General features: G+C 47.7%; 1 protein-coding gene across 3 annotated transcripts in view; it reads left to right on the forward strand.

The window, feature by feature from the left end:
* The first annotated feature begins 2497 nt into the window (after positions 1-2497).
* MINDY4 (MINDY lysine 48 deubiquitinase 4) overlaps positions 2498-13789 on the forward strand; it is a 120145-nt gene continuing 108853 nt past the window's right edge. For 2 of the 3 annotated variants that reach the window (XM_005889141.2, XM_070369494.1), the window contains exons 1-2: positions 2498-2639; positions 8702-8821. In XM_005889141.2, the coding sequence (XP_005889203.2) occupies positions 2577-2639; positions 8702-8821 (183 nt within the window). In that variant the 5' untranslated portion in view covers positions 2498-2576. The remainder of the gene's footprint in view (positions 2640-8701; positions 8822-13789) is intronic. The other variant, XM_070369492.1, reaches the window with a different exon arrangement.

Genomic DNA, 13789 nt, shown 5'->3' on the forward strand with positions numbered 1-13789 from the left:
TCTCTGGAAGAGGAAATAGCAATCACTCCAGTATTCTTGCTTGGAAAATCCCATGGACAGAGGAGCCTGGTGGGCTGCAGCCCATGGGGTTGCAAAAAGTCAGACATGACTTAGCAACTGAGTATAAATGATTAGGTGTTTATTTTGATGATATTCATTATAAGGAGTCATTTTTGAGGACCTCAAACACCACTCACATTCTGGCAGGAGAGCTAAACTCTCTTACAGTGCTTTGTGGGATTCTCCAAATGACAAGAGCACAATGTGAAAAAGTCAGGATGACTGGCTGGAATCAGTTGTAAGAAATGGGATATATGATGCAATCTACTCCCTCCCCCAGATTGCTGGCAGGGCACCCTTCACCCTTCCCCTACTGATTATCCCCTTTTATGTGGCATCTTAAAGTTATTTCACGAGGCTTGGTGGTAAAGAATCCACCTACCAATGCAGGAGACACAGGTTCAACCCCTTGGTCAGGAAAAGCCCCTGGAGCAGGAAATGGCAACTCACTCCAGTATTCTTGCCTGGAAAATTCCATGGACAGAGGAGCCTGGAGGGCTACAGTCTATGGGGTCACAAAGAGTCAGATAAGACTGAGTGATTGAGTATGACTTGCAAAGTTATCTCAAGGTAATTGTATCCCTAGGATCCAGCTACGTGTCTGGAAAAAGAATGTGTTCCTGGGCTTCTCTTGCTTAACCATTCCATTTCGATGTGTTTAAAAAAAAAGTACCACAGTCGGGAAAATATAATACACACACACACACCAATATGTCTAGCCTAAAATTTACCTGTATTACTGATTGTTGTAATTGCCTCCTAACTCATCTCTCTGTTTCCCCACTGACCCCTCTACAGTTCATTCTCAACATTAAAGCCAGAGAGATCCTGTTAAAGCCTGCTCAAAACCCAATTTAGGAGTCTTTCCTGCTAGTCCAGAGGTTAGGAATCTGTCTGCCAATGCAGGGCACAGGGGTTTGCTCCCTGGTCCAGGAAGATCCTGCATGTGGCACAGCATAAGCCCAGGCACCACAACCATTGAGCCGGCCTGCTGCAACTACCGAAGCAACGAGGGAAGCCACTGCAATGAGAAACTCACACACCACAAGGAAGAGTAGCCCCTGATTGCCACGATAGAGAAAGCCCAGCACAGCAACCAAGATCCGGTGCAGCCATCAATAAATAAATAATTAAAAAAAAAAAGAAACCAAGCAAACCCCAATTCAGAGTAAAAGCCCAAGTCCTTCTGAAATCACAGGCTTTCATCGTGGATCCTGCTGCCCCATTCCCTCCTGGCCTCCCTGTTTCACAAGCACTCAGGCTCGATGCGCTCTCAGGACATTTACACTTGCTGCTGCTTCTACCTGGAGAGCTCTGCGCTGAGCATCTGTGTGGCTTTTATCCTTTCTTCCGTTTTTTGCTGAAATATTGTTGTTATTATTCAGTTGCTAAGTCATGTCTGTCTCTTTTGGGGACCCCATGTATTGGAGCCCTCCAGGCTCCTCTGTCCACGGGATTTTCCAGGTGAGAATACTAGAGTGGGTTGCCATTTCTTTTTCCGGGGAATCTTCCCGATCCAGGGATTGACCCACATCTCCTGCATTGGCAGGCGGGTTCTTCACCACTGAGCCACCAGGGAAGCCTGTGACCTTTCAGTTCAGTTCAGTTCAGTCGCTCAGTCGTGTCCGACTCTTTGCGACCCCATGAATCGCAGCATGCCAGGCCTCCCTGTCCATCACCAACTCCCAGAGTTCACCCAGACTCACGTCCATCGAGTCAGTGATCCCATCCAGCCATCTCATCCTCTGTTGTCCCCTTCTCCTCCTGCCCCCAATCCCTCCCAGCATCAGAGTCTTTTCCAATGAGTCAACTCTTCGCATAGTCTTAACCTCTCTGAATCTCAGTGTCTTGTTTTTAAAGCATAGGCCAATAGTAACCACCTGGACTGGAGGCTGCAGGATTAAACATGTGATGATGTATGTAAATTCTTGCTGCTTAGTAACTGGCAGTGTCCTTATGGGAAAGCAGGCACCAAGGAGGCCAGGGACTCATCCTTTAAGTTCAGCACCAAGTCAGCAGAAAGCCCTGGGCCTCCTTTTCCCTGCAGCCCGGGCCAGCTGAGGTCAGGCAGCCTGTGGGAACCCAGGAGAAGGCGGAGGTGCTGGGGCTAGATCTCTAGGGGCCACTTCACTGTGGGTTTACTCCTTTAGGAATCAGGAGGCAGGCACTCTCCCCCATTCACACCTTGAGAGATGGGGACTCAGACTGGAACAGTAACTTGATCCAGGAAACCCAGAGGGACAAGGCCAGTGCCAGGACGCACAAGTCGGGAGCCCCTGGCCCGGTCCCTGGGATGCATGGGATTTGTGCCTTCTGGTTTCTGCTTCCCGCTCTCAGGGCAAGTTTAAAGGATGCTCCTCCCCTTTCCTCCCGCCTTCCCAACCCGCTCACTCCCAGGGGAGGGGCGGAGTTCCCGGGCCCTGCTGACACCGTCACCACGGCAACGCGGCCATACTGGCCGCAACGGACCGGGGGTCTGAGTCTGCGGCGCTGCGGCCTCGTGGCTAAAGCGGAGCATGGACACCCTCTTCGTGGAGGAGGTGGCGGCCTCCCTGATTAGGGAGTTCCTCAGCAGGAAGGTACGTGGCGCCACCCTTATAGTTATGGGAAGTTGCTTGATTGTGGGGGTGGGTGAGGGGAGCAGTCTGGAGACTCTCCGGCCCTGGAGACCTTTTGGGAGGGAACCCTTCCCCTGCCCGCTGCCTGCCCTAGAGATGACTGATGTGAGAGCCCCTTTCCCCGGACTTTGGGAACTACATTTCCCAGGAGCCCTTTCTGTGTCCGCTCACTTCCCGTAAGCCCGTAAGCAGGGACAGGATAGCGGCCGCCCTTAGAGGTATCTCTCCCTACCCGGCTCGCGAACCCCGGGCCTGCGCCCCACTCATTTTCTTAAAGTTCCCGAGGCTCTGGGAGCCCAGCAGGCCGGCATGGGTGCCCAACTCTGATGTAATCAGACTTACATCCCACTAGGCAAGAACTTCCTCCCAAAGGGAACCCAGAGGGCTAAAAAAAGTTCTTGCCAGTCAAACCCTTTAGTCCTGTTCATCAGTGGGAAGGTTCAATCGAGGTCGTTTTAAGTTCTCCTGTTATCTTGTACCGGTGGCTGTATCTTCCCTGGTGGCTCAGCTGGTGAAGAATCCACCTGCAATACAGGAGACCCCCGTTCGATTCCTGGGTCGGGAAGATCCCCTGGAGAAGGGATAGGCTACCCACTCCTGTATTCTTGGGCTTCCTTGATAGCTCAGATGGTAAAGAATCCGCCTGCAATGCGGGAGACCTGGATTCGATCCCTGGGTTGGGAAGATCCCCTGGAGGAGGTCATGGCAACCCATTCCAGTATTCTTGCTTGGAGACTCCCATGGACAGAGGAGCCTGGTGGGCGGCAGTCCATGGGGTGGCAAGGAGTCCAACACGACTGAGCTACTAAACACAGCAGAGCACATTATCTTGTACCAGGAGAGTTTTCGGGGAACTCAGAAGTTGGGGCGGTCCTTGGCTGTCACCTGTCCTGACAGTGGAGGTGAAGGCGGGCTGGGGAAGAGGTTGCTGGGAGTTACACCATGTATAGTAGGAGTGTAGGGAGAGTACCCATTGCTCTTACACAAGATCTCCTGGAGAAGGAAATGGCAACCCACTCCAGGATTCTTGCCTGGGAAATCCCTTGGACAGAGGAGCCTGGCAGGCTACAGTCCATGGGGTCGCAAAGAATCTGACAAAACTTAGCGATTAAACAACAACAGAAGAGGAATAATAAGACCTGCCCATGGCAGATTTATCAGAGAAGGCGATGGCACCCCACTCCAGTGTTCTTGCCTAGAGAATCCCAGGGACGGGGGAGCCTGGTGGGCTGCCGTCTATGGGGTCGCACAGAGTTGGACACGACTGAAGCAACTTAGCAGCAGCATGGCAGATTTATAGTGACGATTAATAATGATCTACAGGCAGGTTCCAGCCACTGTATCTGGCACATAGTAGGCATTCAACATCTCTGATGTGCCCCTGTTTTGAAAGTGTCTTTCTTTGCTTTTCGAAAATATATTTTTATTTAAAATGCAACGTGGCCTCAACTGTATCTGCTCTGTTTTTATGACTAATTGACCCACCATCACCTAGTCCTGGCTACACACAGGGTATCAATGATACACCCTGTGAGGATGACCACTGCCATCATTTAAGTCTGGGCTACCGAGCAGAACTCCCTGAATGTCTTCCCTATGCCTATCCTCTCTTGAGTACAAACGAAATCCAAAATTGTCAGCTGCTGTTCGAGGCTCCCCTGTAGCCTGACCCCAGCTTACCAGCCCAGTTTCATTTCCAGCTTCTCTCACATGCTTTCCCCTGTTCCTTCCCAAGTCCCATCTCCTTCAAGAGGTCTCAGGTACCTGTGGCTGGAATAACTGGCTCATTTGTCTGAGGTCTGCTCATGGGCCCTCATGTTATAGTTTATGCATCTGCCTGTCTCACTCACTAGACAGGTTCACATTGCTGACACTGAACTGGGCAGAGCCTTTGCAGTTATCTGGTTCACCTGGCTTCCTCTCTTTCAACTTTTCGTCGGGAGACACTAAACCCCAAGAGGAGAAAGGAGTCTGTTACCCACAGTCACTCAGAAAGGCATGGAGAGCTGGGACTGCAGCCCAGATCGGCCGCTTTCTGCTCTGGGGTGGAGACTGTGGACTCTCCTTGTGGCTTGGTGCAAAGCAGGTACCTACCTACCTAACCAAGAGAGTTCCCATCCTGATGTGAGGTACCTTCCAGGTGCCTGTTTATTTTCTCAAACCCTCATAACAGTGCTGAAACACATGTATAATTATTCCCTTTCACAAAAGACTATGATCAGACTGGGAGGTGAATAAACTTGCCTGGGGTGAGCGGATCAGATCATGCCACTCCTCTGCCCAAAACCCCCGGTATGTTTCTTTTGCAATTAGAATAAATCCCAGGAAAGGCCTTGCCCAGGCCTACCAGGCTCCCTACAACCTGGCTGCCAGCTCCCCCTTGAACCTCACCTTCTACTGCTGCTTCCTTTACCCTCCATCCTACATCATGCCCAGGTATGCTGGCCTCCTCCAAGTGTGATCCCTCCACAGGGAGAATCAGGACAGTCTCCTGGCAATGGCGGCATCCACCGAGCTCGTGCCCCAGCTGCACTCTCCTGCAAGCACGTGTCCTAGCCTGCCTCCACCACCTCTTGCAAGTGGTCATGCCCTAAGCCTGTCGTTTCCATAATCCCAGTTCCAAGCATCCCATCATCCTCACTTCCAGCTCATTCCCATCAGCAGCCCAATATAAACTATTCTTCAGCCTCACTCCCATCTCCATTCCACTGTTCTTGCCAACTTTTCATGGTCCCTCAGCCCTCCTGTGGCCTCTCCCCACGTCTTACCCACACATCACCCCTCAACACCCCGCTCAGCTCCCTTGTCTGTCTCTCCCTTCTTTATATTTGGCCTACTGCTTGCTTGCACTGCTCAGCTGAATGAGGCTGGGGAAAAACACACCGTTATGTTGATGGTTTCACGATCAATTCATGGTCTCTCACTCCTGTGATGTCTCAGAGATGCCTGCCCACCTGGTTATACTTGTCCAGTCTTGTTCTTAGTCACTCAATTGTTTCTGACTCTTTGCGACCCCATGGACTGTAGCCCGCCAGGCTCCTCTGTCCATGGGATTTCCCAGGCAAGAATACTGGAGTGGGTTGCCATTGCCTTCTCCAGTCTCCAATCTTAGATGGACATTTCACACATCTCTCTCCTCAAACTCCAGAGCCCCTTCCCCCTCTTAATTTCACTGAGAAAATAGAAGCATTCATGAGAAAACTCCATCATGCCGGACCACTACAGTAACTAACCCTCTTGGGCCTGAACCATCTGCCCCATCCTCCCTCCTGCTCTTAGGAATGAGTTCTCCATCCTCTGGGGAAGGCCAAGCCCCCGCTGTGTGCCTGTCCTCTCTGTGTGCTCCAGGACACTGGTGCAGTTACCATCCTCTCTCTCTATTGAATCATACATTTTTGCCTTCTCTACTGGGTGGATCCTATCAACATGTAAACATGCTTCTACACATCCCATCTTGACCCCCAAGCCCTTCCAGCTACTAGTCTATTTTTCTTCTCCCTTTTATAGCAAAACTGTATGAAAGGACTATGTATGCCCTGATTCTAATTCTGCTCCCTGTTTTCTCAAACTTTAATCAGGCTTTTGTCCCCATCAATCCATGGAGACAGCTCTTGTAAGGTTCATCAGTGACTTCTTATTTTTAGTCTTTACATTTACTGATCTAACAATCGTGTTGAACTCAGTTGGCTATGCCCTTCTTGGAAAACTCATTCTCCTTGGCTTCTGGAGGTCACCTCCCTTTTGCTTTTCCTTCTGTACCTCTCTGGTCACTCTTTCTTGGGTTCTTGGCAAGTTCCCTGTGGCTTCCGGAGCTGTGCATGTGAAAGTTGCTCAGTTGTGACCGAGTCTTTGCAGCCCCATGGATTGTAGCCTGCCAGGCTTCTCTGTCCATGGAACTCTCCAGGCCAGAACACTGGAGTGTGTAGCCTATCCCTTCTCCAGGGGATCTTCCCAACCCAGGGATCAAACCCAGGGCTCCCTCATTGCAGGCAGATTCTTCAGCTGAGCCACAAGGGAAGCCCAAGAATACTGGAGTGGGTAGCCTATCTCTTCTCCAGCAAATCTTCCCAACCCTGGAATTGAACTGGGGTTCCCTCATTGCAGGCAGATTCTTTACTGTCTGAGCCCCCAGGGAAGCCATGTGCGTGCCAGTGGATTTAAAGACTTAGTCTCTGACTCTCTTCTCTTCTCATTTTTCAGCCACTTCCACCACTGTTGTGGGTTCCATTACTGTCGACATGCTGACAGTTTCCAAATGTCTGTCTCTAGCCAAGACCTCTCCTTGAACTCTTACATTCTTTCCAACTGCCTAGTTTACATTTCCACTTAGATATCCAATAAACATCTCAACTTCACACATTCAAAACTCAATTCCTGATTCTTTCTACCTCCTGCAATTTTCCCCACTTCAGTAAGTAGCATCACTAACTGTATGGTTGGCTGGGCCAAAGCCTTTAGAACCATCCCTGGCTCTTTCCGTCTTATGCAGCCTGCATGCAGTCCATCTGTACACTTGTGGGCTTTACCATCAGAGCACATAAAGAATGTAACTACTATTTACACTTCTGCTACAACTACCCTGGTCCAAGCCACCTCCATCTTTCGTGTGAATTGTTCTATAGCTTCCTAGTCTTAATGCTTAATCCCCTGTCCCATATAGTCTGTCCTCAACCTAGAAGCCAAGCAGTCCTTTGCAAATAAATATGTTAGTTCAGAATGCTCCTTTTTCCCCAATCCTCCAGTAGGCTTCCCATTTCACAAAAGCCAACAAGGCCTTTGCTTAGCAAGCTCTGGGCAACCTCTCTGACTTTATTTCCTGTCACTTTCCCCTAGTTATATGGCTCTAGCTATACTGGCCTCCTTGTAGCTGCCACAGGGCCTTTGTACTTGTCATTTGGGTGAGCTCTATGAGGGTCAGGACTTTGGTCTTTTCACTCCTCTGCCTCTAGCAGACAAACTGGTGGACTAGTGGCTTGTTCCTTTCATTTCACAGATTGGAAACTGGAAAACAGGAGTGAGCACATGGATGATGGTCAGTAAATAGCTGACTAGAAACTTCCTTTTTATTCTCTTTGATTCAAGGTGGCATGCATATGTCATTTCACAAATTCTTCTTGGCCCAGCTCATGGCAGGTAGCAGTTTTTTTCTTGTTTTCCCAGCACTGAGAGCCTCTGCAAAATTCTGAACACAAAGCCTGGGGGAGCCTCTGAAGCCTGGCTCACACTGAGGTCTGGATCCATCAAGAGCAAGGGGCTCCCTTAGCGCCAGGCTGATCTGCGTGTGAGGCATCTCCCATTCTTCTGCCTTTCAGTGATCATCACTGTCTGGGGAGGTGGGCAGGCTGCAGCTGCTGTGGTTGTTTTCAAAAGAAGGAGCCAGACTCTTAAGGGGCCCCAAGGGCTGGGCCTTTTGGGAGTTCAGGGCTGGAGGATGGAAAGCAGCTGCGCTGGGACACAGCAGACATGTCCTTTGAGTCACCATGTGCTTCCTGTGAGTCTGGCTCCTGGTGTCATCTCCTCACAGTCCAGGATGGTCAGATCTCCAGCTATGTGAGTCCACTCTGTTACGCTGGACAAATCAACGCTGGTGCCCCATCTGCAAAAAGAAGGGAATGACTGTTGGCCTTTTGCTTATGTATTTCCTCCTGTTTATTTTTAAAGCTTCATATCCCGTGGCCCCAAATCTAAGCCAAACCCTGCGCTCCTGAGCCAGTGGTGGGCAGCGAGACAGTTACCTCCATTTTGCTTTCTTTTTCTCTAAAATGTGCTGACAGCTTCAGCCTGAGCTCCACCCACAGGGTGGCTGTAGGATTCGGAGTAATAATCATGAAGATGATGTCAAGTGTAAAAGTTACGTAAGAGTAAATTCTTAAGTCAGTTTTCAGTCCTCCCAATATACTGTGAGGAAGGTGGGAGAAGATGACGGTAATGAACATCAGCAGTCTTTTTGTTGATCCTCTGCGTCAGAGCTGGGAAGGTTTAGATTTAAAATGGTAAATAGTGATTTAGAGTACTTCCTTCAGGGCTTAAAGAAGACGTATCTGACCATGGACCAGGAACGCCCACGCTCCGATCTCAGCATAAACAGCAGAAACGATCTCCGAAAGGTTTTGCATCTTGAATTTCTCTACAAGGAGAACAAGGTACATACTTTCAAAGTGTGGTGGGGAGTTTTGGAACGGATTTTGGCAATGTCACAGTACTCACGAGCCCTGCCAGGTCACCAGAGACCAGTGGCTAGAGGCTTGCCGCACCTGCGGTCAGGGAGAACAGACAAATCCCGACTGTGTGCTGGGTTTCTTGCTTCTGTCTGCCCCACCCCACTGTCAGCGCGCATGCACTGTATGGGGCTCATTTTTGCACCCAGGCCTGAGCCTGTTAACAATTATTCCCTGTGCTCCTTCCCTTCCCGAGAGACTATTTTTAGTAAGACTGTACTGAAGAATATAGCATTCAGTTATGCTAAAATTTTCCATTCTTTGCCTCCTGAAAAAGGAATGGTTTTCCTTCTTCAGCTCGGAGTAATAACTTTTTTCTTAAGGCCACTGTGACATTTAATTCAGGCAGATGGGGGTTTGGGTTCAGCTAACCCAGATGTGTTGAAGTTGAGATAGCAAATGGAACAGGTACTTCCTTGGGTGGTGATGGGGGTGCTTACTTGACCCCCCTCCTTGATCCCCCCACCGTCTGTTATAAGCCTTCAGAACGCTGCATAGTTTTCTTCTGTTGTGCTTATTACGCTTATAATAGAATATTTGTGTGGGTGTTTACTTAGGATCTGCCTCCCCCACTACTCTGGACGCTTCAGGATACCGGTTGTATCCCCATACTTCACCATGATGCTTGATGATGTGGTAAATAGTGTGTATTTAATGAATGAATGAATGAGCAAGTGAATGAAAATATGAATGAATGAATAAAAATACCGTTCTGAATTAATTGCTCTTTCTATTAGAAGAGAGAATCTTATGATTTGACTTGTTGACCAAAAATGAGGCACCATGTGAGAGTTGTGAGTTAAGTTTTATTTGGGGCAAAGTGATGACTGCAGCCTGGGAGGCAGCGCCTCAGCGCTGAGAGACTGCGCCAAAGAGGTAGTGCTGCCGCCACTGCTAAGTCGCTTCAGTCGTGTCCGACTCTGTGCGACCTCATAGACGGCAGCCCACCAGGCTCCCCCGTCCCTGGGATTCTCCAGGCAAGAACACTGGAGTGAGTTGCCATTTCCTCCTCCAATGCATGGAAGTGAAACGTGAAAGTGAAGTCACTCAGTCGTGTCCCCATGGACTGCAGCCCACCAGGCTCCTCCATCCATGGGATTTTCCAGGCAAGACTGCTGGAGTGGGTTGCCATTGCCTTCTCTGAAAAAGGTCGTGGGGAAAGGGCAATATATAAGATTTTGGTGAAGCAGGAATTCAGTGCAATCAAGCGCTTACTTTACAAGAGATTTTCTGCTAGTCACAAGGAGCTGATGTCATCATGAAGGGTTTTAATGCTTTTCTATGTATGAGGTACAAGGATTAGGATCCTGAAATCAGTTCCTAAAAATATTTCAGTATCCTGAAAATATCAGTTCCTGAAAACTGTCTTAAGACTTGTTCTACCAGTTTCCCTGGAGCACAGAGTGCCTCACTCTCCACCCTGAACTCCCTCAGGGTGTGCCAAGAGCTGCAGCAGCACAGGGGTCAATCTCCACAGAGGCAGATGGCAAATGCCCTTAGCAAGCACCAATTTATAGTTGACAGATTCAAGAACAGGCTCTCCAGCAGATGTTGCCTTGTGGGAGGGCGTAGTGTCAGAGGTGGAAAGAACCTCATGGACATGTTGTTCAGCGTTTATCACAAGTGGCAGCCAGGTGAAGTCTTTCCAGAAGTCCTGGAAAGACCTTTGTGCTCTGGGTCCTGTGGTGACACGCGGGCCCCTCCATCTCCTGTACACACTTGGTTGAAGTCCTGTAGACAGAAGACTACTGCCCAGGTAGCGGACACTCATCAGTCATCCACCGGCTCTCTTACAAGGCAGGAGAGTGGATTGTACATTTTACAAAGATTTTTTTTCCAGAGAGAGTGAGACAGTTAAGCAGAAAATTCAATTAACCATTGTGGCACAGTGAGATTTTTGTAAAGATGCACCTTTACCTAACTTCCCAGAAGCATCTTTGTCATTCAAGTTATTTTTATTTCTTCACTGTAGTATGGTCTCCCTAAGGTAGCTATTATCTTAAGATCCTTAAGATATTTTCATTCAGTTCAGTTCAGTTTAGTCACTCAGTCGTGTCCAACTCTTTGAGACCCCATGAACCGCAGCACGCCAGGCCTCCCTGTCCATCACCAACTCCTGGAGTCCACCCAAACCCATGTCCATCTAGTCGGTGATGCCAACCAACCATCTCATCCTCTGTCGTCCCCTTCTCCTCCCGCCCTCAATCTTTCCCAGCATCAGGGTCTTTTCAAATGAGTCAGCTCTTCACATCAGGTGGCCAAAGTATTGGAGTTTCAGCTTCAACATCAGTCCTTCCAATGAATACCCAGGACTGATCTCCTTTAGAATGGACAGGTTGGATCTCCTTGCAGTCCAGGGAAGAGTCTTCTCCAACACCACAGTTCAAAAATATCAATTCTTCAGCACTCAGCATTCTTTATAGTCCAACTCTCACATCCATACATGACCACTGGAAAAACCATAGCCTTGACTAGACGGACGTTTGTTGACAAAGTGATGTCTCTGCTTCTTAATATGCTGTCTAGGTTAGTCATAACCTTCCTTCCAAGGAGTAAGTGTCTTTTAATTTCATGGTTGCAATCACCGTCTGCAGTGATTTTGGAGCCCAGAAAAATAAAGTCTGTCACTGTTTCCACTGTTTCCCCATCTATCTGCCATGAAGTGATGGGACCAGATGCCATGATCTTAGGTTTCTGGATGTTGAGCTTTAAGCCAACTTTTTCACTCTCCTCTTTCACTTTCATCAAGAGGCCCTTTAGTTCTTCTTCACTTTCTGCCATAAGGGTGGTGTCATCTGCATATCTGAGGTTATTGATATTTCTCCCGGCAATCTTGATTCCAGCTTGTGCTTCCTCCAGCCCAGCGTTTCTCATGATGTACTCTGCATATAAGTTAAATAAGCAGGGTGACAATATACAACCCTGATGTACTCCTTTTCCTATTTGGAACCAGTCTGTTTTTCCATGTCCAGTTCTAACTGTTGCTTCCTGACCTGCATACCGGTTTCTCAAGAGGCAGGTCAGGTGGTCTGGTATGCCCATCTCTTTCAGAATTTTCCACAGTTTCTTGTGATCCACACAGTCAAAGGCTTTGGCATAGTCAATAACACAGAAATAGATGTTTTTCTGGAACTCTCTTGCTTTTTCGATGATCCAATGGATGTTGGGAATTTGATCTCTGGTTCCTCTGCCTTTTTTAAAACCAGCTTAAACATCTGGAAGTTCACAGTTCACGTATTCCTGAAGCCTGGCTTGGAGAATTCTCAGCATTACTTTACTAGCGTGTGAGATGAGTGCAATTGTGCAGTAGTGAGAGCATTCTTTGGCATTGCCTTTCTTTGGGATTGGAATGAAAACTGACCTTTTCCAGTTCCTGTGGCCACTGCTGAGTTTTCCAAATTTGCTGACATATTGAGTGCAGCACTTTTACAGCATCATCTTTTAGGATTTGAAATAGCTCAACTGGAATTCCATCACCTCCACTAGCTTTGTTCATATTGATGCTTCCTAAGGCCCACTTGACTTCACATTCCAGGATGTCTGGCTCTAGGTGAGTGATCACACCATCGTGATTATCTGGGTCTTGACGATATTTTTGGTACAGTTCTCCTATGTATTCTTGCCACCTCTTCTTAATATCTTCGGTTTCTGTTATGTCCATACCATTTCTGTCATTTATTGAGCCCATCTTTGCATGAAATATTCCCTTGGTATCTCTAATTTTCTTGAAGAGATCTCTAGTCTTTTCCATTCTTTATTTTCCTCTATTTCTTTGCAATGATCACTGAGGGAGGCTGTCTTATCTCTACTTGCTATTCTTTGGAACTCTGCATTCAAATGGATATATCTTTCCTTTTCTCCTTTGCTTTTGGCTTCTCTTCTTTTCATAGCTATTTGTAAGGCCTCCCAGACAGCCATTTTGCTTTTTTGCATTTCTTTTTCTTGGGGATGGTCTTATTTCCTGTCTCCTGTACAATGTTACGAACCTCCATCCATAGTTCATCAGGCACTCTGTCTATCAGATGTAGTCCCTTAAATCTATTTCTCACTTCCACTGTATAGTCATTAGGGACTTGATTTAGGTCATACCTGAATGGTCTAGTAGTTTTCCCCACTTTCTTCAATTTCAGTCTGAATTTGGCAATAAGGAGTTCATGATCTGAGCCACAGTCAGCTCCTGATTATTTGATTTATCCAGTAGTTATTAGCTGTTATACAATAAATTGAAGCTTATATTTTACAGGAAAATATACTCATTAATCTGTCTATGTCATCACAATTTTCACGTTCACTCAGCTCAAAACTAGAGTGATTCTGGGAAAGCCCTGCGATTTAATGTTAATTCTAGTAATTTGGTTTCCCCCTTTAACTGTACCGTAGATAAAATGCCTATATAAAACTACGGTTTTGAAAAATGGTATCCGTAGATTTGTATAAAGGCTGTATCTTTATGAGCAAAATGATACGAAAAACCACAATGTATAATTCAGGTATTTAGGGCCCCAAATCTCTCATACTGAAAGGAAAATAAGAAGGTTGAAGTAAATTATGTAACGTCCCCAACCCCCCAACTCTCTTCCCTGTAAGTTTCGTTTAGACTTAGGCAAAATAATTTGGGTCCTATTCTAAAAAATAAAACTGTCCCCTGATTTTGACTGCCTGATAATTCTGTTGAGTTTGGTCATAACTTGTGGGTCTTGGTCCCAGAGTTCTACTACATAGGTCAGGGAAATTGTAAGGGGGAAAGACTGGATACACCCAAGGGTTCCCTCTGTGCTAGGCTCTTTATCAGGCACTTTATCGCTCTGACGGCAAACTCACCACCTGCCCCATGCATGGTTGCCTTTCCGAAGGGCCTGAATGTTACCCGGCAGGTGGGGTGCTGACTGCCAC

Source organism: Bos mutus, chromosome 4, assembly GCF_027580195.1.
Source record: "Bos mutus isolate GX-2022 chromosome 4, NWIPB_WYAK_1.1, whole genome shotgun sequence".
In the NCBI taxonomy this organism is placed as follows: Eukaryota; Metazoa; Chordata; class Mammalia; order Artiodactyla; family Bovidae; genus Bos; species Bos mutus.